At 41.6% G+C, this 22853-nt stretch overlaps 2 protein-coding genes across 3 annotated transcripts; both read left to right on the top strand.

Moving 5' to 3' along the window:
- Positions 1–1122: 1122 nt before the first annotated feature.
- pth3r (parathyroid hormone 3 receptor) lies at positions 1123–10064 on the top strand. 2 transcript variants are annotated; one of them, XM_076760040.1, is made up of 13 exons: positions 1123–1547; positions 4706–4811; positions 5535–5645; positions 5782–5906; positions 6357–6451; positions 6574–6727; positions 7254–7407; positions 7492–7552; positions 7641–7707; positions 7791–7885; positions 8058–8199; positions 8387–8428; positions 8529–10064. In XM_076760040.1, exons 1-13 carry the CDS (start codon positions 1482–1484, stop codon positions 9009–9011), a joined length of 1701 nt encoding a protein of 566 aa, XP_076616155.1. In that variant the 5' UTR covers positions 1123–1481; the 3' UTR covers positions 9012–10064. The 2 variants fall into 2 exon arrangements, with proteins under 2 accessions (XP_076616155.1, XP_076616156.1); XM_076760041.1 differs by having other exon boundaries at positions 1363–1547; positions 6360–6451.
- A 2561-nt stretch (positions 10065–12625) lies between these two features.
- Positions 12626–20586, top strand: rundc3ab (RUN domain containing 3Ab). Its single transcript, XM_076760682.1, has 11 exons — positions 12626–13005; positions 16167–16282; positions 16845–16972; positions 17136–17221; positions 17318–17407; positions 17513–17593; positions 17782–17947; positions 18143–18300; positions 18503–18622; positions 19124–19209; positions 19315–20586. The coding sequence occupies exons 1-11, from the start codon at positions 12899–12901 to the stop codon at positions 19455–19457; spliced, it is 1281 nt and encodes a 426-aa protein (XP_076616797.1). The 5' UTR covers positions 12626–12898; the 3' UTR covers positions 19458–20586.
- The last annotated feature ends 2267 nt before the right edge of the window (positions 20587–22853 follow it).

Below are 22853 nucleotides of genomic sequence, written 5' to 3'. Positions count from 1 at the left end.
GTTGTTCAGGGTCATGGAAACGCCATATAAGTGTATGTGACGTGCTTTATTCTTTATTCTCTTTATCATGAATCTTAGAATTTTAACCAGAGTGTAGCTGCAAAAAAGAAAAAAAAAAATCAATTATTGTTATTATTATTGTGTAAAATGTGTGCAATAAATGTAGAAAATGCGCTGTAAAATATTTGTATTTAGATAATATTAGAGTAAAATGATTTTGTTGATATTAAAAAAAAAAAGGCAAGCATTTTGGGCACTGGTTACCGATCATTGCTTGTTCAATATTCACAAACTGCAGAAAAAGTACATGCCAAATTTGTTTTCTGCTTATAATCTAGTCATTTCTTCACATGTATATCTATTCTCATACAAGTCGTTCTTATTGTTTCAAAACTTCTGTCTTCATTGTAAATTTTATTGAATGAGAGAAATGTATTATAAATCCTGAACCATGGGAACCTGAAATCTCTTGGAGGACCCGTGGGTGTTTCTGGCTGAGATTGGGAACCGCAGCAGAATACCGGCACAAAACTCAAACATCTGGTCCCATGTAATTTGTGTATCTGTAACATCTGCTGGTGTCAGTGTCAGGGATGTTAACACTGTAGAGATTATACAATAATAATAACACAATAACTAACTGGGACAAACAGTAGTTAGTGTGAGTGTGTCCTCCAAAATGTCCCAGCGTGGGAAATGGAAATGAAATGTTGGTCTCTTGCCATGGGACCAAAGCCTATTAAATCATACTGCTTCTATTTATGATGGTGGGACATAATAATAATAGGCTTATGACCCAGTCTCTTGTCCTGGATTCAAAAAACAAGAACATACGTATGTACCAAATCCTTGAGCAATATACTTGTGATTAATATATACGGAATTATCACAAGGATGGTAAAAGCTAAGACCAATTTGTCTGATAGTGGGAAAAAACTGTAAAAGGAGACAAGTGTGAAAAACAACAAATAAAACAGACAGATAGAGAGGATGACAGAGACAGATGTCCACACCAGAGGAGCACAAAGAGTTAAGTGAGATGGAAGCCACAGCCAATCAAGGCCAACCCATCTCTGATAGGCAACAGTCCAAAGAACTGTAAAAGGAGGAGATTTCTTCCACAGAGCTCCCCTCTCCCTCTTTTCCTGTCAGAAACCTTCTCACACTAGTCTGGCTGCTACATGGTCCCTCAGACCTGATCAGCGATGTCCACTGAGCCTCAAGGAGAAGACTGGAGACAGGGGACATTTTGAAAAGGGATGTCAAAAGTACGCAAAGCTCAAGAAGATATCTCCAAAGGCAGCTCTTATTGGCAGGTGAAACCCAAACAATCGCTTAAGAACACCAGGAGCACTGATGAGACACCAGAGGAGAACTGTCGTTGACTGTGGGACACAAGTTCCTTCAGTGCAACCTGAGGAAGACAAGATGATCTGATGTTAATGAGACGTCCCGTTCAAGACAACAGTTGAAAAGACGTCATGTTATCTGTGCAAGGAACTGCCGCCTTGGCTCTTTTCCACGGTGCTCTAATAGTGGCTGCACTGGTAAGTGTGTTTGAGTTATTGATTACGTCATTGATTGAATGTTTTCCTTTCAGAAATCTGTTTTAGTTTATCAACAACATTTCTTTTCACTTTGCTTTCACTTGAACAATTTTCATGTTTTGTAATTTGTGCAAACTTAACTTCTTCTGAATAATATTGATCTTCTCATATTTGTGGAGGGATTGGTGAGCATGTGATCTCCTACAGAAAATCACCAGCTTAAATAAAACGAACACAATTGAAGCTTAACTCTCAATCCAGTGTAAATGTATAAAAGGATGATTTTTTATGTTCTAAATTTAAACTTTTCACACAAGAGCATCATATCTTACACTATAATACGACCCTGAGTCAGAAATAACACTCCCATACCGCTGCGCCTTCAGCCAAATGCAGAACATTTCGTATATCTGTGACTTTCTTTGATCATTTGAATTTTGGACATAAATTTATCTCGCGTGTTGGGAAACCTGCCAACCATTCACCAGCAAGGCAGACCATCGATGGTTGGCACAACTTTCTTCCTTTTTTAACAAACGTGGTGATGCTGAGTAACTTCTTTTTTGCAGTGCTGCTGAGGAATATCATTTTTTTTTTCTTTTTTGAGTAGTTTTATATATTGTATAGTTTATTTCCAACTGTAAAACAAAGTCAAATCAGGTGACAATGAAGCCCAAAATGACCTAAAAGCCAAATATTTATTTATCAACAATAAGATAGTCAATAAATTATTGGATATTTGGCAAATTTGCCTGCAGAATCTTGTGTCCAAATGGGAATACTGCTTTGAAAAATGTAGGGGATAACAAAGGCAACACACACACGCTTACAAACAAACAAGAGTAGGTCTCTTTGAAAATATGATTTCTTATAAAGGGCACTTGAGGTTATTTTTTAGGAGAAAAGACGTTCAGATAAACAACAGACATCTCCTTGACTGAGACAAAAGCCTGTGAAAACAACAGCATCAGCAAAACCAAACCAGAAACCCTCAACCTCTGCCATCAGAGGCCACCTGTGATCTGCTTTACCTCACAAACCTCCATCAGCTCTGACCTCTTTAACCTTTCGCCCACTGAAGCACGACCCTCCTGCAGCTCGAGCTGACCTTCTCCTGCGCCTGAGCCCCATCTCTTCATCTTCCCTCAGGTCGATCCTGAGTGTCGCCCTCAGGCAGACTTACAACCTCCTGCTCAGTCAGCCTGAAAATCACTTTACATGAAGCAGAGGCCTGAGAGAGCAAATTCAATTACGACACAAAGCCGAGGAGATGTCTAAACCCGATTGTTTTGCTAACACTCCCTGTCCGTCAGCAGAAAACCCTCCCGTTCAAAGAAAAGCGACTTCTCCGTATTGACTTGCATGTATTGAATTATGCCGCATGTCAATGTACTTTCTTCGTTTTTGAGGATGTTTTGTTGAGGACAGGTAGAGGACTTTATCTGGAAACTTGAAAATCTAATTAGGGCTATCAGTAATTGACGTGTTTAAATGGGATTGCGGACAGAAACTGACATACACACATACACACACACACACGCTGTAAGCAGTGTCAGCATGGCCAGAGTGTGTCCACAGTCCTCTACAGCAACAACAACAAGTGGTTTGAGCAGCTCAATATGTCTGTATTGACTTTGGCTGAGAGTCTCCTCCCAAAACAAATCACTGTAGGAAATGATAGCCGTTCAGCAATCCCAGTGCTACAATACTGGAAACGCTGTTTGCCCACTGGTGATTTATTTTAATGGCTTATACCAAGAATGTTAGTTATCACATATCCTTCGGCATGACTGGGTCCAGTCTAAGTTTTCTGACGTTTGCCAGGAAGACAGCTGTGAGAAGCAGTGGTGGAAGAAGTACTCAGATCCTGTACAAGTAAAACTCTGCTGAAAATTGGCCCTTATGACAGATAAATTATCATATTGTTTACCTTTTTTACTACTTCTTTGCTCAGTGGTTCCTAACCTACAGGTCTGGTCAGTTAATCTTTGGACGTTTCTTTCTTTTTACTCAGTCTTTAACAGTTAAATGAAACAATCTGAGAAACCACTCTTTGGTGGCTTACATGGCTTTAAGGGGAGTGGAGTTAAGTAAGAGTGGATCCTGTCACCATCCAAGGAAAAAATATCACTTCACCCTCAAATTTCATAACCCAAATTTCAATTTGTCCAATATTTTGATTGATGACCAAATATCTGAAAACTAACAACATCCCCATCATCAAAAACTTGTTTCTGTCTCTTTCCTCGCTCTTTTCTGCCTCATCATCTCTCTCACTGCTCTACTCTAGCAGGCAAACAATCCTTATGTGAGTTCTCTAGTTGCTAGATTTGCTGGTATGTTGTGAAATGCACCTGGGAACACAAAGCTGCTTGTGTAGACTAGCCCTCACCAGCATGGCCGAGGTGCAGAGGACAAGGCCCCCATGTGGCCAGCGGCAGCCCCACCTCTGGACAAAAAAGGGGCTGGTGAGGCATCATCACATACCGCACCCTCACACAACTATTTCACAACACCTGAAGGCAGCACATCAGACCCATGGGAGAGTTTTTGGTTGACAGATGGTTGTATTGGAAAGGGACTTCAGAAAGACTTTTATTGGGAAACTTCTCATGTCTGTGGGCACCTTTGAGGCTTTGACAAATACCAAACAGCCTAATCACACCCCTGCAGACGCATCATTGCGGTTGGGTAAATCACATCGCTCTTAAAGGATCACACCTTCAGTTCTTTTACAGTTTGCTACAAAGCATGCCTACTTCACATCACAGCTAACTATTATGGCATCTTAAAATTTTAGGTTTACTTGTTTTGCCTGTGAAGTAGCAGACTTTGTAATGTAATGCAAATGAAAGAAGTGCATCCAAAATCTAAAACTGCATAGTGGACATTTGAGATGCTCAACAAAAATGTTCTGTATTTTGTCATTAATAGGCTAAAACTGACAAAAAGATGTATATAAGCCTTCAATGCATCATTAAATGGTTAGTGAACCAGCTACAGCAGATGTTAAAAATCTGTTAATTCACCTTAATTACCTAACTTTTCTTTACATTTCTATTTCATGCCATACACAGAGGAAGAAAACCTGCTTGCTTATATTCCACATACATCACTGTAAATGCATTTCACGTCTCTCTTTCATCCACCCGCTACAGATAGACTCTGATGATGTCATCACGCGAGATGAGCAGATCTACGTCCTGATTGGTGCTCACGCCAAGTGTGAAAGGAACATCCAGGCACAGATGGCCCTGGCTGAAGGTTTGTGTGCTGCTTGGTTATCCCATCATCAAAACGTCACAAGGAGACATGTCAGCTTTCCTTTCAAAATATTATCGAAGACTCCAGGGGAGAAAAGCCCTTCAACAAGCACACCCAGCCTTAGTATAAAAAAAAAACAAAACACAAGAGGTCAGTGAGTGCACATCCAAATATATAATCAGAAACGATATTTATGACATCAATTATTTATTTAGGATCAGATATAACACCATCCAATGTCCTGCTGACCAGTATCTGTGTGATTACAGAGCTGAATTTAGGTGCAGACAATAGCAGGACATTTTTCATTCAGATTATGACGCAGAAGCTCATGATAAGTTGCTTCAATGGTCTGTTTGCAGAGAAATTTGATTTGAAGACGGAGCTGCAGTTTGAAGCCTAACAGAGGCACAGATATAATACAAAATACTGGATGAAATATTACATTATGTAGCTTATAGTGTGGAAACCATCAAAGGAAACCTGTGATACAGGCTCTGTTTTCTTGAATCACCCAAACACATTTTCATGCATAATGAGTGCTTCAACTTCTGAGACTTTAAAAGTATTTTTGCTGACATCAGATAATCAAAATCAATAAAAACCAACTTAGGGGCCTTCTGACTCCTTGGGCCCCGATCCTGTGTCAAGCCTACAGAGTATGTAGAAAAGCACAAGCTAAAACCTGAAATAGGTAACAGCTGTTTCCTATTATTTCTGAAGATGGCGACTGTATCCCTGAGTGGGACGGGATCATCTGCTGGCCGCAGAGTAGAGCAGGTCAGCTGGTGTCAGTGCTGTGTCCAGAGTACATCTACGACTTCAACCACAGAGGTAGGAGAGCTCAGGAGACACTAACATGCAGAAATAACACAGCAGCTTTGTCCCGGTGAGTGTTTTTATATATTTCTACTGTAGCACAGACCGTTATGCTAATGTTGTGACTGTATCCTGCTCTGCTGTGATGCAGGACAAGCCTACCGCCAGTGTGATGCATCCGGGAACTGGGAGCAGGTGCCCAGTATCAACCGCACGTGGGCTAACTACACCGAGTGCACCACATACTTGACCTCCAACCACAGGAGCCAAGAGGAAGTATGTACACGTGCGTTTGTCGAGATATGTATTGGACACAGACACAGTGTGTTCTTGTGGTTGGTTGAACGTGTGTGTTTGTGCACTTGTATAGATTAAAGAGAGGAAAGTTTCAGGCTGCAGATTGTTGCTTTGTTTTCGCTGAAGTGGAATTACTCCACACAATATTCTCTGTGTAATAATGACAATATTCTGTCATCTACTAAAAGGTTTCAGATGTGTTTGCAAGAAGTGTCAGAGATATCAAATCAGTCTGAATCCTGCAAATGTGGTTTGAAAAAATGTATTGATCTTCCCATATAAAATATGTTTACTCACTGACTTTTCCATAATAATATTGATGCACTGCTGTTTAGCCTCCGTGTTCAGTTTCAGTCATGCTGGCCTGGTGTTCTGTCTCTATGAATCTGCACACACGCACACTCTAAGTGTGTTTCTGTTTTGCTTCAGAAGGTGTTTGAGAGGCTCCATCTAATGTACACTGTTGGCTACTCCATTTCTCTGGTGTCACTGCTGGTGGCAGTCTCCATCCTCTGCTATTTCAAGTAAGAAACAGAAAACCTCAGTTATATTCAAGTGAGAGGATTTGTCCAAAAAACAGCAGAAGAGATTATCAAAAAACATGATTTTTTTTCATGTTAACATCCCAACATCTCTCTCTTTCCAGGCGTCTCCACTGCACACGCAATTACATCCACATTCACCTCTTCACCTCCTTCATATGCCGAGCAGTCAGCATCTTCGTGAAGGACGCTGTGCTCTACACCATATCTGATGACAGCAATGCTGAGCCGGAGTTCACTGCACAGAAGCCCCATATGGTAAATTATTATTAGGATGCAAGACGTGCTTGCGTACTTGTATGTTATGAAATTAAATTTATGTTCTTTGCTTTCTTGGCAAAAATGACATGAGAGTATTGTCACCACTCTGTGTGCTAAATATGAAGCTGCAGGCCGATGGTTAGCTTACCTTAACATAAAGACTCTAAAACTCATTAATTAACATGCTATATCTCATTCATTTCATCTGTGAAGGAAAAGAAGTGTAAAAACGACACATTCTGGATTAGATTTTTCCCTCTTTTTCCAGTCTGTATGCCAAGATCAGCTAACTGGTTATAGTTTCATATTTAACAGACAATTAAGGGACTGACATCGATCCTCTCACCTAATGCTTGGCAAGAAAGCAAATGAGTGTTTAAATGTCAAATCCTTCAAGAGGAAAACATAAATCCCAGTCTTCCTGATGCTACATATTACCATATATTTTACACAGAGCTAATGCGCCTTGCAGCGTTTATGACCTGACTGAATGTTTCATGTACATGCTGCTTTGTGTCCTCAGGCCGGCTGTAAAGTTGCTGTTACTTTCTTCCTTTATTTCCTGGCCACCAATCATTACTGGATCCTGGTGGAGGGGTTGTACCTACACAGCCTCATCTTCATGGCCTTCCTCTCTGACAAGAACTACCTATGGGCCCTCACTATCATCGGCTGGGGTAAGCGACATCGGCCAAGACACTGTGTCGTCATGTATCGAGCTAACAGTGAATTAACAGACTCACTCTCTCCGCTCATCTCAGGTGTTCCAGTTGTGTTTGTGTCCATTTGGGTCAGTGCACGAGCCTCGCTGGCGGACACGCAGTGAGTCATGTGATGTGTTCACATGTCTAATATTTACACGACACCTGTATCACAAATTCTTACTTCATCTTTGCGTCTCTGTCTTCAGATGTTGGGACATCAGTGCAGGAAACCTAAAGTGGATCTATCAAGTTCCCATTCTGGCAGCCATTGTTGTAAGAAAAAGTTTACATTTTGACACTATTAAAGGATATCTGACACTTGAATATGGCCTCACTGTACCCCTCTGCCCCTGTAGGTAAATTTCCTGCTCTTCGTGAACATAATACGTGTACTGGCGTCTAAACTGTGGGAAACAAACACTGGTAAATTGGACCCTCGGCAGCAATATCGGTAAATTTTCATTAAACCCTCCAAGAATGATAAGCTGGAAAGACTGTCTTATATTACATTTTTCCCTCTTAGTGTAAAACTCTCCTGAAAATCTTTTAAATGACTGTTGGCTGCCATCCTTTGACAAGAAACATTAAATCACCACATGAATGTTTCCACTCTTAATCGGCAGGAAGCTGCTAAAGTCCACATTAGTCCTCATGCCCTTGTTTGGAGTCCATTACATGGTGTTCATGGCTCTTCCCTACACTGAGGTCACTGGGCTGCTGTGGCAGGTGCAAATGCATTATGAGATGTTCTTCAATTCATCCCAGGTCAGCATTCATAAGCATCAGCTCTGCAAGCAATAACTAGACAAGACGGCAAATGGGCATGTTGTCAAAAATATCAAAGTATTGCTTTGTTTTGGGTAATAGAATACAGATATGTTTCCAGTATTTCGATGCAATACATTTACAAAAATTTTATCCTTTTTAACAAGATCTCAATTTCATCTTTCAGGGCTTTTTTGTGGCATTTATCTACTGTTTCTGCAATGGGGAGGTAATGAAGCTGTTGTTCAGTTTTCATGAATCAACTCACATTTTACAATTAAAAAAAAGAAACAAACAGAACTTACTGTTTGTCTCCTGCCTGTTCTCAGGTGCAGGCGGAGGTAAAGAAGGCGTGGTTAAGACGCAACCTCACGCTGGACCTTAAACAGAAAGCCAGGATAACCAGCAGCGGTGGCGGAGGCAGCTGTTACTACGGCGGCATGATGTCACACACCACCACCCACAGCGTCAGCTTGTCTGCTGCCAATCCCAGAGCTCTCTCCTTCACTGGAGGTGTTGTGGGCTCAGGTGGAGCTGCTGGTGGAGGGTCAGGGGTCCGGCCGCCACGCCACGGCTCTCTCCATCCACAGACCAGCCTGCCCGGATACGTGCCCGGTGATACTGAGACCGCCGGCCCCCAGCAGGAGCTAGCTGTGTGGAAGGCAGGGGGGACGGAGTCTGGAGTTTTTGCCAGGCATGCCAGGGCCAGCAAAGGAAATCACGAGTCCAGAAGTCAGGGAACATTTCCACAAACCCCTGGAGAAGAACCAGACAGCTACTTAACTCTGAAAGAGCTGGAGACCATCTTGTGATTGTTCTGATAAATGTCCAGCTGAGCTAAAATGAAGTACTGGACTCATGCAGATCAAACCAGTTGACAAAATGACACTGAAGGCCTCTACGCATTATGACATTCCAGATCAGGAATGTGTCTGACGGTTTGTGTTGTACTATAATCTCATCTCAAGCTATAGACACAATCTCCAGGTGGATATCTTGTGGATCTATTTAATTCCTGTCAGTGTACATGAATTGTACATTCATTTTATATGCTTTCAATTGCTGTGAAGAGGTGAAGCTGCAGAGGACAGACCTGGATGTTTAAACAGGGACATATTTGTCTCCCTCTTCACATCTTTCCTGTGTTGGATTTTCCAGGCCTGACTAGCTGACCCCAGTTTAAACTGCACTTACGTTTGTGTGTGTGTGTGTGTGTGTGTGTGTGTGTATGTGTGAGAGAGAGGGAGTTGCTGCTGTCTATGAGTCTGCTGTAATCATCGCTTTTCCAAATACTGACCTCCATACATATAAGCTGCACATGTATGATGGAGGGAGTATTATTCCAATAGTTACCAACCTAACTGTCCACATTTGATTATTTCTAAGAGTCAGTGGTGTCCAGACAGTATGTCTAGACAGGTTGGGTCTCTCCGTGCACCTTTGTTGTTGTCCATGTTGTCTACTCAGCCCTATTTATCAGTCTGACAGGAGCCTGAGGGCTCACGCACAAACCTTTTGCCCATCTCAGGCCAGACCCCACGCTCCCTCCTCCACGTGACCTCTGCCCCCAACGCTCTCACAACACTGTCCAGAATTTCACACACTCCCCTCAAGCCTCGGCTCAGAGCGAAGAGGCACCTGAGCTGTTTGTGGACCTCGTGCATGAGTGACAAACCTGCAGCACAAGCCACCAGTATTCACAAGATAAACAGACAGGAAACCGTGCTTATGAGTATTTTAGGTATCCAGAAATAGAGATGACTGCTCTGTGTTTATAGAATATGTACACTATAAGATAACTAATTTAAGAAATGTTCTGCCTTGAGAGTTTGAATAAAGTGAAATAAAATGAATGGAACTAAACCAAATGGAATTGATTTCCATAATACTTCATAGCTCTATGTGTAAAAAGTTTTGTTTGTTATTAAAGGAAAAACATTTACTACTATTCTCATTCTGCAAATTCCTCCAACATAAAATTATACTCACCTTTTAAGCAGTGATCCCTCACTTTTATAATCTTTTCTTCATTCATTTGAACTTTATTTAACCTGGTGAGTTCCACTGGAGTTGAAGAAATCTTTTGCAAAGACGATGATGAAAAGCAGTCTAAATTAAGAATAGAGTCAGTCATCATAGAGCTTACATTGGTCTCGTCTTCTGCCGGAGATATCAGATTCATCAATTTAATTTCCTTTTGCAGACTGTTCCAAGCAGCCTGGAGTAGGAGACGTTTAGGCTTTCTTTCCCTTCTCTGTACAGCTTGAGCAGACTGAGTATAGCAGGTGCGTCACCAACGCTACTGAAAGCCAACAGTAAAGATCATAAAGTCCAAGATTCAATGAGAAAAATGCCACCGCTATCAAAATCCTGAAATATATGAGCCAAGCACATTTTAAATGTCACATCTTTCCTGAAAACTACCTGCATCTCTTACAGTAGCTGTTTATACTGCATCATACTGCCGACACCATGTACCATATATTCAGTCTGAAAAACACCACCATCATGTAAATGTTTCTATTCCATGATCCAAGTGAACCTGCAATGTTATTTACTCTCATGTATTTAAAGGGTCACTGTTGCATAATGTTTTGTGCCGGTTCTGGACACACTTATCTAAAAAAAAAAGTAAGAAAGAAAAGGATGATGTTTGATATTTTTTCAGCTTTAGAAACTTTTATCCATCTCAAGTGAGTCCTTAATCTTCTGGAAGTGCGACATGAAGTCAGTGGACTGCCCCTTTAAGTGAATAGATACCAGATAAAACTCTGCCCCCTGCTGCAGGAATGAAAACACTGCACGTTAAAGTGTCTTCACTGGTTGTTGCTACATGAGGAGTCAAATGTGAAAAGTGAAATGGAAACAATTATCAATCAATAGTCTGTGAGTTTCCAACCATCAAAGAAAATCTATAAACGCACAGCGAGAAGTGCGTAGCATGGCGAGAACATAGGAGCCTTTTAGAGACATAACACTCATGCAGTCGATGGATGAAATTAAAATAATGGACAATAGTTTGACCTGCTTAGCTTTGTTTTGAGGGGGATTTGATTAAAAGGTTAGCCCATAAATCTTCATATAATGAGCAATAAAACACGAAACAATATGACAGTGAACCATGAGGTATTGTTATGTCTGCATATAACATCTGTTTATGTCTGAATGCTATCTCACAGCTCTGATGTTGCCAAAACGGGAGTATGAAGCATTCAAACATATGGAGCATCAGACCCAGATATGCATGAGTGATTACTCCTCCACTTCCACCGGGACAAAAAACCCCCACAACCCCAACCCCCCGCCCAACAATGCATGGTGGCAACCAGCTGTCAGCTCATTAGAGAGGAGAAGGTGGAGGCCAAAGTGTCACCGTTTGATGACACTTTACAGTTCTGCAGAAGCACAGAACCTCTTCTGGGAGTAGAAGGAGGAGGAAAAACAAGGAAGGGAGGAGACTGAAGAGGATGCTGATCGGAAATTACAGGAGGAGGAAGTGATCCAGCGTGATGACTGAGGTGGTGCTGCTGGCGTTGATGATATCACCCTTATTGTACTGTAAACCTGTTTTCAGAGGCTGCTATTGAACAAGAAACGAATGACACATAACCGCAGTACAAAAAGGTCTTTTGATGGAGAGACACACATGACGTTCATATAATAAAGATGCATTGTCCCTTAGAGAGAAAACATGCATTGAAATCTATTTTACAACACAATGAAAAATAATCGCAGTGTAATATGGAGGTCCTTTTCTGCAAATTGTCATTTTTTTATCTATAACACATGATTATACAGCATCTATGACATTAAAATCATAAATATATTATTGGGAAATACTTTTCTACGTTATATAAAAGCAACAATCAAACAAATAAACAGACACTTTCCCTTTTTAATCTTTAGATTTGTTATGGTTTCAAAAATCATCTTATGCCCCGCTGTCTGACAGTTGTACTCTGCATTCTGTTTTCTAGATGTTTTGTACATCGTTTTGTACACATTTACCCCAAATTCATTCTGACATATTTAGTATCTTTGGACACTTGGGGATGTTTACAAGATTTTCCGTGTATTCAGTAATAAAATCATTACTGTAGCTTACCATCTTTTCGATGTTTGTAATGACGGACCCATCAAGTGTATCAGCGAATATGAGGAGTTTTTTTAATATTTGATAGACTTATTGGATATATTTATCAAAATTACCTTTTAGATATATCTTTCATTTGCGTAATGCTACTGAAGTCCTTATGTGCAGAGTAAAAATGTTAAAACCATGTGGTGAAGCAGGAAAGTGCTTTCAAAGTACACTTGTCACTCAAACCGCTGAGGTGACTCGTCATGTTCAGTCTGCATGATGAGAGCTGATCCAGTGACGTCAGGCTGACGTCAAAATAGGCGGAGAGAGAGACAGAGAGAGAGAGAGAGAGAGAGAGAGAGAGAGAGAGAGAGAGCAGATGTAATTGGGTCCTCTGTGTATAAGAGTAATAATAAAAACAGATCAACACACTACATGCTCCGCTGTAGCTGATGTCTCAAGCCGCACATCCTCCGCCGTAAGACGAAGCGCTGCAGCCCGCTGACAGCGGCTCTGATGCGGCCAGGCAGCATCCTCTCTCTGGCATCCAGAAGTGAATGAGGAGGGCAGGTGGCCGACAGGGAGGGGTCCTTTGATTTCAGGGCTGCCTCCTCCTGGATGGAGTCCGGCTGTGTGCAGGCAGCGATGGCCATGGGAGATGTCTCGAAAAAAGCGTCGGCTCGGAACGTGGCGGTGGAGCGAAAAAACCTCATCACTGTCTGCAGGTCAGTGTGTGGTCAAAGAGACCGTGTGCGTTTTAAGTGCCTGTGCTCTGATATAAGCGCAGATTTTAAAAGGCTAAATGTTGCAGTCCTTCTGAATGCCCGTGCGATTGCGTGTGTGTGTTTTCTAACACCGAATTGACCCCTCCGGTGTTTTTATTCTCACGTAGAATAAATGCAGAAGACATATTTTGACATGCGCGCTGACGTCATCCTCATAATAAGTCTTTTTTTCATGAACTCCGTGCTGACAGTGGGCCTGCTCGCTGACGAAGCCTCTGTGCGTGAACCACCTTCTATTACAAATGTCTGACGTATAAAATCAGACAGACAGACAGACAGACAGACAGACAGACAGCCGGGCTCCTCTGTGTGACTTTAGCAGTGTCATCTTTGTCAGTACGATTCATTTTCTCTCCGCTGATGGCGTGGTTGCTATGACGACAACCTTCATGGGGCAAGGACTAGCTGGCACCCCAGGGACTCAGGGCAGGGAGGCGATGTAAGGCCTGTACATCAAGTCCTGATTGGACAGAGCTTAAACACATGCAGACATAAACATACTGTACATGTACGAAAGATTAAACTTCTGCCACGTTGTTGTCTGTAGTTGAGTCTGAGCTCTTTTAAAATCAATATGAAAATAATATTTTTACAGTAACAATGGAGCCAATGACTATGTTAAAAGGGTCACTCATAGAGATGAACCCACATAGATTTAGACAATCACCTGACTACACTTTCTCAGCTGTAAGGAGCACTTTGACATCTTTAAGCTCATTGTTTTTGTTTTCTGACCCACACCTTTAATGTTTTGGTTTAGTCTCACAGCTCTCATCACTATCAGTTTATTGGCAGCTAACGAGCTCTGAAGACTGAGCTTCCTGCTCGGCACCAAAACACTGGACAGGCACAGTAGGTGACTGGCTAAGGTAGTGTTTACATTCGCTAGTATAGCAGCTAAAGAGCCATTATCTCCTTCAGGAGTTGATGGAGAGTCAAAATCAGAGCTAAAAGGAGAGTGAATATAGGACCTACGATTGTCATGGTGACCAGAAACACGACTCCAAATTCGTGCTAATACTTTGTATTGGCTGGATGTGTGAATTGCATAGACTGTACAAAACATGGACGTAGTCTCTGTAACTTCACTAAGCTACTGCATTTCTACAATAAAGTTGGGCAGTTTTATTTGGGGGTCTGTGGGGATTGTCCTGCTTTTGGCCTCAAGTGGCCAATCGATATGTATTATTTATTAGATTTATTGGACTCATTATTAGATGTAGTTTTGAAAGAGACTTGGATATACAACGACAATTGCACAGTCATGATGCAGCTGCTGCTAAACCTGACAATAAACTTAACAATATATGCAAGATCTAATTCAGAATGCTTAATGGCCCCTGAACAACCCATCTTTAGCGTCTCTCCTTACAGATATACACTAGACACCTTAAAGAAATCTTTCCATAATGCTACAATAATTCATTCAAAGGCACATTAAAAGTGCTAACCCTGGCTTTGTGTCTGCTCTGTCTCTGAACATGCTGCTTGTCCTGCCAAGATTCAAGTCACTGATGTTAAACTCAAGCTTATTTTGAGGCCAAGTCATGTGGTTGGAGTCCACAGACTGGACATGTGGACTCCAGTCACATGTCCAGTCCTGCATTATGTTCTTGTCATACTGTATGTGGAACATTTATTAAACAAACACTACACAGACATCCGTGCAGGTGAACAAGACTGCACCTCTGCCGAGCCTATCTGGGTCATGTCACGTCCCTGCTGTCTGTAATACAGTGAAAACACAGAGGATTGTGCTCGTTTTGAGGATAATCAGCCAATTATTGTCCAGTATCTGGCTGCAGTCGGAGCAGCTCAATGAGACATTGTTGCCTTTGGAACAATGGGGAGTGAAATCACTTGCCTCAGTGGCCTCTGTTAGGATAAGCATTGTCTTATGGACACATGCACCATGCAACCTGAATATAAAGTGCTCCGGGATGGTTTACTAAAAACTGTTTGGGCTTGACAACTAAAACTCAACATCTGAGTCAGCAAAAACATGAGCAATATCTGTCAGAGATCATTTCTACTGCATGTCTGCCAGGTTTTCTCTTTTCCATATGGCCCCATATCTCCGTGTCACTGGACAAATAGCATTTGGCAGGCGTTCTTGCAGCAAATAGAGGCGCTGAATTATTTAGTCTCCAGGAAAATATTTAGGAGTGGTTATTTCAGGAGAAGGCTAATGTTGCCTGAAATACACTTACCACAGGTTCACAGGGTCTTTGAGTGTTACTCTATTATGGCGGGGGGTCACCCAATTGTAACCACTTCAGCCTCAAATGTACCTTTTGTTTAGCGACGATTTGCAAATGTTAGCATGCTAACACACGAACCTGAGACGGTGATCTAAACATTAGCCTATACCTGCTACACATCGGGATGTTGGCATTGTGAGCCTGCCTGCCATGCCAGTGTTAGCATTTAGCCGCTGTCAAAACTCATGCACGCGGTTCATAGGAGTTTTACTCAGAACAGACTTTCAGTGAAATTTGTTTAAGGCTCATCACAAAAGTTAAGCAGAAAACAATTTACAACAATACTGAATTTGTCTTCCATATTTGTTCATGTTCTCAAAATGTACTTTATAGGCTACACCATTACAAGCAGGCATCTATACAGCTGTCGGTGTATTATAACAGACTGGAGTCATAAATTCGAGCTGTCCAGTAAGAAGAAAATTGAGTTGTTGCAGCTTCCTGAAAGCTTTCCATAAACGTCCTCCTCACAGTAAATGGGTGACATTAGCCTCGAGTGTAGAGATGAGAGTCAGCCAGAAATGGATAGACTGTGGGTGTAAATCAACAAACATACAGGAGGAACAATGTGTCTTCTGATTCACTGATGCACTTTTTGATTTTGTCCATTTTACAGGTTTTATTATCGCAGTTTGCTACGTGATTTCTTTTTATCGAGTAGATTCCAAAGAGTTAAATTATAGTTTGATCTATGACGTGATCCTCCTACAGTAACTGAAACATAGAAAGCAGTAATCCATTAATCTGTTCCCTGACTAATTTATTCCCTCGATGAACCTTATTATTGGCAACCAAACGTTTTGTTTAAAACTTTGCTTTCTCTTTCTGTTCTGCACACAGGTTTTCAGTAAAGACTCTGTTAGAGAAATACACGGCCGAGCCCATAGATGATTCATCTGAGGAGTTCATCAATTTTGCAGCCATCCTTGAACACATCCTCAGCCACCGTTTCAAAGGTAATAAACCTGAACCAGGACTTTGTGTGGGATAGCACTGAGTGTGGGAAACGCTGAGAAATGAATGGAAATAAGTTACCTGTTATTGATAATGGATTGGAATGGAATGGAGAAGGTTTCATTATTAATTCTGTAAATATTAAACAGGAAATTAAGAAGTGGTGTGCTGTTAAACATTTATTAGAATCAATTCAATTAAATAACTCAATTGAACAACACTGAAATTACTATATTAAGTAGAGTCTAAACATGTGTCACATGTTATGTCTCTGCACTGTTGCATCTAAAGTGCTAACATTGCTGCAGCAAATTCAGATGCATATAACAAATCAGTATCAAGTGCATCAGTCTATTTCTAATGCCAACACAGTTTTTCATGGTCAAACAAAGTGGGTTTCCTCCATCAGCAGTACCTGCTCCTTGAATCTCAAGTTTCTCAAGTTATAGCTGCATCTGCTGGCTCAAGCCTCCACCCTCATTGAAATAAATACATATTACACATGGCGACAGTTAAGTTCAACATATCAACTCAAATGATATTTGTGTCACATTCTCGTTTTAGGCTCCGGCAGCTGGTTTGATGGTCAGAGGAGTTACTGGGACTACATCCGCCTGGCCTGCGCTAAAGTCCCAAACAGCTGCATTAGCAGCATCGAGAGCATGGAGAACATCAGCACCTCACAAGCCAAGGCAAGTCCTGCATGCAGTTGCAACAAAGCTTGACTGAAGTCTGAAGCTGTCTGAGCAAACTGAACTGCAGCATCCAGAAATAATGTGAGCAAACAGCTGTACACGAGCATGCTGCATCACACAAACACAAAGTCAATTTCCTGTTCTCTGGTGACTCCTTCAGGGGCGAGCCTGGATGAGAGTAGCCCTGATGGAAAAGAGGCTGTCGGAATACATCGCCACCGCTCTGAGGGACAGCAGAACGACCAGGTAAGAGGCCCCACACACCTGACTTTACAGCGCAGCATCACCCCAGCCCTGCTAGAACCATGTTCCCACCTGGCTGTATTTGTCTCTGCGCTTTAGGAGGTTCTACGCAGAAGGAGCCATCCTGTTAAGAGAGGAAGCCACAGTGCTAACAGGGATGCTCATAGGTCTTGGAGCCATAGACTTTAAGTGAGAAGACTTGGCCTTTATACACTGCTATTTCATATTGAGCAGATCATTTTAGAAGGGTATTAATAGTTTCTGTTCTTTTTCTGTGTTGTTCATCTTCCATAGTTTTTGTCTGAAAGGGGAGGCCTTGGATGGGAAATCTTCTGCTGTCATTGACTATACGCCATACTTGAAATTCACACAAAGGTATGTTTCATTGACAAATAATTATGTGTTCACTTTGTGCCATACAAGATAGGAGATTAATTATTTTAGGGGTCTTGCTTACATATCTTTTTCACAGCAGACATTGAGACTTGTCATAGCAAATGACAGACGTTACTAATAACATTAATGATACTTTTCTAACGGTCATTTGGTTGCTTTTGTTGTAGCTATGATTACCTGAGTGATGATGATGATCGGCAGAGTGTTGACAGCAGCACAAGTGACGACAGCGTCCCTGAACACCCTTACATCCCCCTGGTCACCGACGAGGAGAGCTGGAGCACAAAGTGTCGCAAGATGGAGCAGAGGTTCAAGATCGTCAATGCTCAGAAGGTGTGCAGAGATCTTTTTTTGTTTGAATGTAAGAAACTGTTTGACATTTTAGGAAAACGGCTCATTTGCTCTCCTTGCATAGAGGCAGATGAGCAGTTTGACACCACTCTCATATCTCATTACGTTACATACGTACTAATATGAGCATCCGAGGGCAAGTGTTTCCTTTCACTTAGTGTGGATGTGCATTGTCAGGGTTACCTGGAGGAGCTTGTGCGCTTGCGTGAGTCGCAGCTGAAGAACACGGAAACAGAGAACAAGAGGCTAAAGGCCCGACTGGAGGAGCTGCAGAGCCACAGCCTGCAGGAGAAGAAGGAGCTGGAGTCCGTAGTTCTGGAGCTTCAGGAGCAACTGTGAGTGATGTAGACAGAAGTTTCACCCACTGCAAAACAGCTGAAAAGATCAGCATCTTAAATCACATGTTAGAACCTTTTCAACACTGAATGGCGTCAGCATTTTCATTGGTTTTAGTAACTTGCAGGTGTGGGTGTGTCTGTACCAGAGGCCTGTATTTGATTACTTCTTAGTCATGTGTTGTATCCTCATGTTTGTCAGGACAAGCTTGATTCCATGTGACTCCAACCACCTGGCCAAAAACCTTTCAATCCCGTTGGTCAACCAGTGGCCGACGCTCCAGGCATACAACAACCAAGATGACTTCAAGCTGTTCCGCAGGTTTGACTGAGTGTCTGTCTCCTGGCGTAACTGAGCATACGGACAGCAAGTTAATTTCACTGCTAACTGAAAAGAGAGCACTCTGTTATGTCGACAAGGATGTGGCATTCAATACTGCTCTTTCCTGCTTCTTTAAATTATTATTTATATTCTGTTTACTCATACATCATGTACAGCACATGTATTTTTATTAATTAGTAATAGGTATTAGACATAGCAACCACAGCTGCATCTGCGGCTTGGTTTATCAGTTAAACAATTAATCATTTTGTCTGTAAAATGTTGCAGAACAGTGAAATATGTCCATTATGATTTCCCAGAGCCCACGGTGATGTCTCCAAACAGCTTGTTTTATGCGATAATGAGTGCGAAGACTATTTATTTACTTTTTTGTTTTTTTCAGCTGCAACCATTCAAAAATGGGCCGGTCTGGAAGCACTCTACTTTATTATTGACCGGCTACAGTGTGAACCCTAACCCTAAACTTGTGTTGACCTGCAGGAGGAGTTTCCCCAGCACAGAGCTGCTGTCAGTGGCGATCAGCCTGGATTCAGTCTCCCAGGGGATGGAGGGGAAACAGAATGGAGGTGCCTGCTGCACACACTGTGCCACACTGCCTTCTTGAAAGATCAGTAAACACAGTTAGACATTTGAAGTAACCCTTCCTTTGTATATCTGCCCCACCCCTCCAGAAAAGGACTACACCCCCTCCATGATGGGCCTGTGCGGGTCCTTGGCCTCTCTCCCGAGCTGCAAGTCTCTGTCTAGCCTCAAGTCCAGCGAGTGCCTGGTCAACATCAGCACAGAGAACAGTCCTGCCCTCTCTCCCAGCTAGGGGGCGCCAAAGAAACACTGCCAACCACTAAACAGACACTGAGACAATTCAACATGAACACAAAAAGACTGCTTTTGGAAGGCGGACAAATGCTCTCTTTCATGGCCCTTACGTGAGTCCCTTTACCTTTATGCTCTGAGCCCAGCACTCTCTCATCTTGCTTATTTTAAGCGAAAGAGCAGCCTCCGTGTCTGAGACTGACCAACAAAGATGCAGGAATAGCTGCTGTACTGCCTGACGGCCTCCTTCAGTTTCAGTCTTTAATTCTCCTGACATGTTTATGCCTCCTGAAATGCAAACAACTGGTTCAAGTTTGACCTCTCTTCCGTCACGATGCTTGATTTTGTGCACTTACAGTCCTGTATCTGTACCGGTCACATTCATCAAAACTCACTGTAGGGTTGTCCTGTATGTACTTGTCCATTTGTCTGTGTCTTAGCAGTCTGTCAGTGTATCTTATTCTGCCTCTTGCATAATAATGGCAGTGCAGGATGGATGAGCTGTTATAACCTTTTAGGGAACAGAAACAATGTTTTGCCATATCTATTACACTATTATAAGAGAGATAAAAAAAAGAGAGGCTCGCAATATGCTGAGTAAAAGTGGCCAGACTGTTTTATGATGAAGATTATTTAAAAATTAACGGATGCAGCTTCATGATATTAGGGTGAATGACAGTTTAGGCCTTATTCAATCATACAGTAGGTTAGACACAGAGTTTAGGTTGTGACATACAGGATCTGTCAGGCTACCAAGGTTTGCAGAGCCATTACAATGTGAACATAAAAAGCAGACATGATATCTATTGCATACAAATGCAGAATGCATTGTGACTATGCAGAATGAATGTTTTCATTGTCTTTTTCTACAAACCTGGCTTGATGGAGTATGAGCAGAAGAGAAATACTGAATGTGTGTAAGTGTGTCTTTGTTTTTTTTTTTGTTTTTTTTGCTCTCATTTTGTTTCTTATGATCTGTTCTTTTTATACGGTATTATAATTCATTTCATGACATACTTACTTCTGTCATTTACCATCATGTAAATTGCAATCTCATGCAGTGTTGGTCAGAGTTGGGATATGTTGTTGTTATTTAAAATTGCAATAAAACTGCCTTTTTTGAAACATTAAATGCTGGTATGCAATGGATGTGTGTTATTTGGGGTTTCTCACTCCACAGATAGTAATATCAGTCAGTCGGTGATGCATTCAACAATAATTGAATGCATCATTGTGATATTTTGTACAGACATTGACTTTGGTGACCCCTAATTTCTCCAATAGGCAAGTGACTTTCAATTTGACCAATACAAAAATACTTAATGTACAAATACCTGCAAAAATAATGGCATTCACATCAGCCTCAGCTGTTACTTAGTTGGTAAATATAGCAAATATTAACCATTAGCATGTTAGCATTGTCACTGTGAGCATGAAAGCTTTCAGCTCACTGTGCAGAAGTAAAGCCTCACGTTGCTGTACACTGCTAGCCTCCTTTATCTTAGGTCCAGACTGAAGTATCTCAGCAGCTAGATGGATAGATTGTTAACTCTCAGGGTGGGACATCCATGGTCACCAGAGAATGAATCCTGATGACTTTGGTGAATCTTTGGTGAACTTTTCATCTAGCGTTGCTATCAGGTCAAAGCTTTTACTTATCCAATGAAATATCATTTGCATCTACTAGATGAACTGACATAAACTTTTGTACAGACGTCCATGGCTGCCAGATGATGTATCCCAGTGACTTAAATGGTCTCAGGACTTATCTAATAGCGCCACCATTTTTGATTTGTCCACTGCTTTGGTTTATGTTTAAATAACAGCATAACATTTTCATCATTCCTCCTTCAGGCACATATTGCTCCTGAATCTCCTCCACATTTACAACCAACTATATCTTTTTTCTGCAAGTCCTGTTAAGTCAGAAACTGCTGTGTCAACGTATTGCAAACCTGATCAGACACAAAAATGCGGAGCAAACTAAAATTTGCTGACAGCAATTTCATTTACTGTAGGTCCAAGAAACCCAGCACGCGCTGTTCCCCCTGTGCCTTGGTCACTTTTTGTTTTCACGTCTCCCCTTTGTGGCTTCGCTTTGTTAAGCATGACATCGTGTCTCTTCCAATGGGTTTGAAATAGCTTACATGAGGTCATAGGTTAGGATCATTCATTCATTAACACAGACAAATACAGGGAGCTAAACAAACAGCAGCTGAAGGTCCTTTGGTAAACGATGGAAATGCATTATGTAGGAGACGCATTCCAGGTCGACATACTGTCCAATTAACTGCTTGGCTGTAAAATGAATGGATACCAGAGGGGTGTGAAAAGTTGGATTTATTTATCTGGCTTTGTCTTTGGCTGTTTTGTGAAAGTGACATCAATTGTTGGGTGGAGCTGCGCTAGATAGATGAGCAGGCTGCTGAACACATGGTTCAGCACTTCAGCCTTCTGTGATAAAGCACATGCACTCCCATTCTGCTGTGCCAGTCACACAAATGTGTTATCTAAAACATGGGCTGAGGTCTTGGTAAGTAATTGCATATTTAGAGCCAGTTTGGTTTGGGTGAGGAGGTACTGATCTAGGATCTGCCTCTAAAACTGCATGCCATGTTATCTCTATGCCTTACTCTTGTCCCACCATTGGCACTCCCTTTTACACAGGGTCAGACCATTTATCTCTCACAATGCACACTGTCTCACACATGCACACACACCACCCAAACCCACTTCACAGTCCACCCAGATGGTGCACACACACCCAGCTGGGGAGATTAAGTATGATGAAATAATTAGCCTACAAATGAATGAGTGAATAAAGGTGATGATTAATGTATGTCATTATGTATATTGTAGCTGAATTTCTGCAGCTCACGTGTATTTTATATCACAGCTAATTACTCTGCAAAACATGCAACAGCATTTTAGAAATTTGATCATATTTTTCCTTCTGTCAGGTATCCACTTGTTTCCATTAATTTCACACCGTATGAAAATCTATATAGCTGACTCTTGAAACTTTGTGCTTTGTGTGATCCATCACAGCAAACATCAAGTCTTCATTAATTTTTGTCAAATTCCATTATGGTATGAGGTAATGTGGTGCAGACTTTTTCAATCAATCTGCTCTTATATTGCATCACCATATAACGACAATCAAGTTTCAGGAGTGTGCATAATTTTCATGCAGTATGCTAAAATGAATAGAAAATGAAAGTGCTCTGCACAAACGCAGCTAACTAAAGCTAGAACTTGAACTGGTGTGGCCCTTTAAATTGGTCGACATTTAAAATGGTAAACTACAGAAGCTTCGAGCCTTTATGCAGTTTAACAAGTGCACCATGTTTTTTCAGTGTCATGATCAATCGTTACAACTGCCGATTTTCAAACTTTA

The sequence above is a fragment of the Chaetodon auriga genome, chromosome 20, assembly GCF_051107435.1.
Source record: "Chaetodon auriga isolate fChaAug3 chromosome 20, fChaAug3.hap1, whole genome shotgun sequence".
Classification (NCBI taxonomy): domain Eukaryota; kingdom Metazoa; phylum Chordata; class Actinopteri; order Chaetodontiformes; family Chaetodontidae; genus Chaetodon; species Chaetodon auriga.
Note: the sequence above shows the minus strand (reverse complement) of the source record. Positions and strands in the feature narration are given on the sequence as shown.

Excerpts from the sequence above, each read along its gene's own strand:
- pth3r (XM_076760040.1), top strand. The coding sequence starts at position 1,482 with ATGTTATCTGTGCAAGGAACTGCCGCCTTGGCTCTTTTCCACGGTGCT. Across the intron at positions 7,708-7,790 it reads CCATTCTGGCAGCCATTGTT|GTAAATTTCCTGCTCTTCGT; the intron begins GTAAGAAAAAGT and ends CTGCCCCTGTAG. Across the intron at positions 7,886-8,057 it reads GACCCTCGGCAGCAATATCG|GAAGCTGCTAAAGTCCACAT; the intron begins GTAAATTTTCAT and ends CTTAATCGGCAG.
- rundc3ab (XM_076760682.1), top strand. The coding sequence starts at position 12,899 with ATGGAGTCCGGCTGTGTGCAGGCAGCGATGGCCATGGGAGATGTCTCG. Across the intron at positions 16,283-16,844 it reads CCTCAGCCACCGTTTCAAAG|GCTCCGGCAGCTGGTTTGAT; the intron begins GTAATAAACCTG and ends TTCTCGTTTTAG. Across the intron at positions 17,948-18,142 it reads AGATCGTCAATGCTCAGAAG|GGTTACCTGGAGGAGCTTGT; the intron begins GTGTGCAGAGAT and ends GTGCATTGTCAG.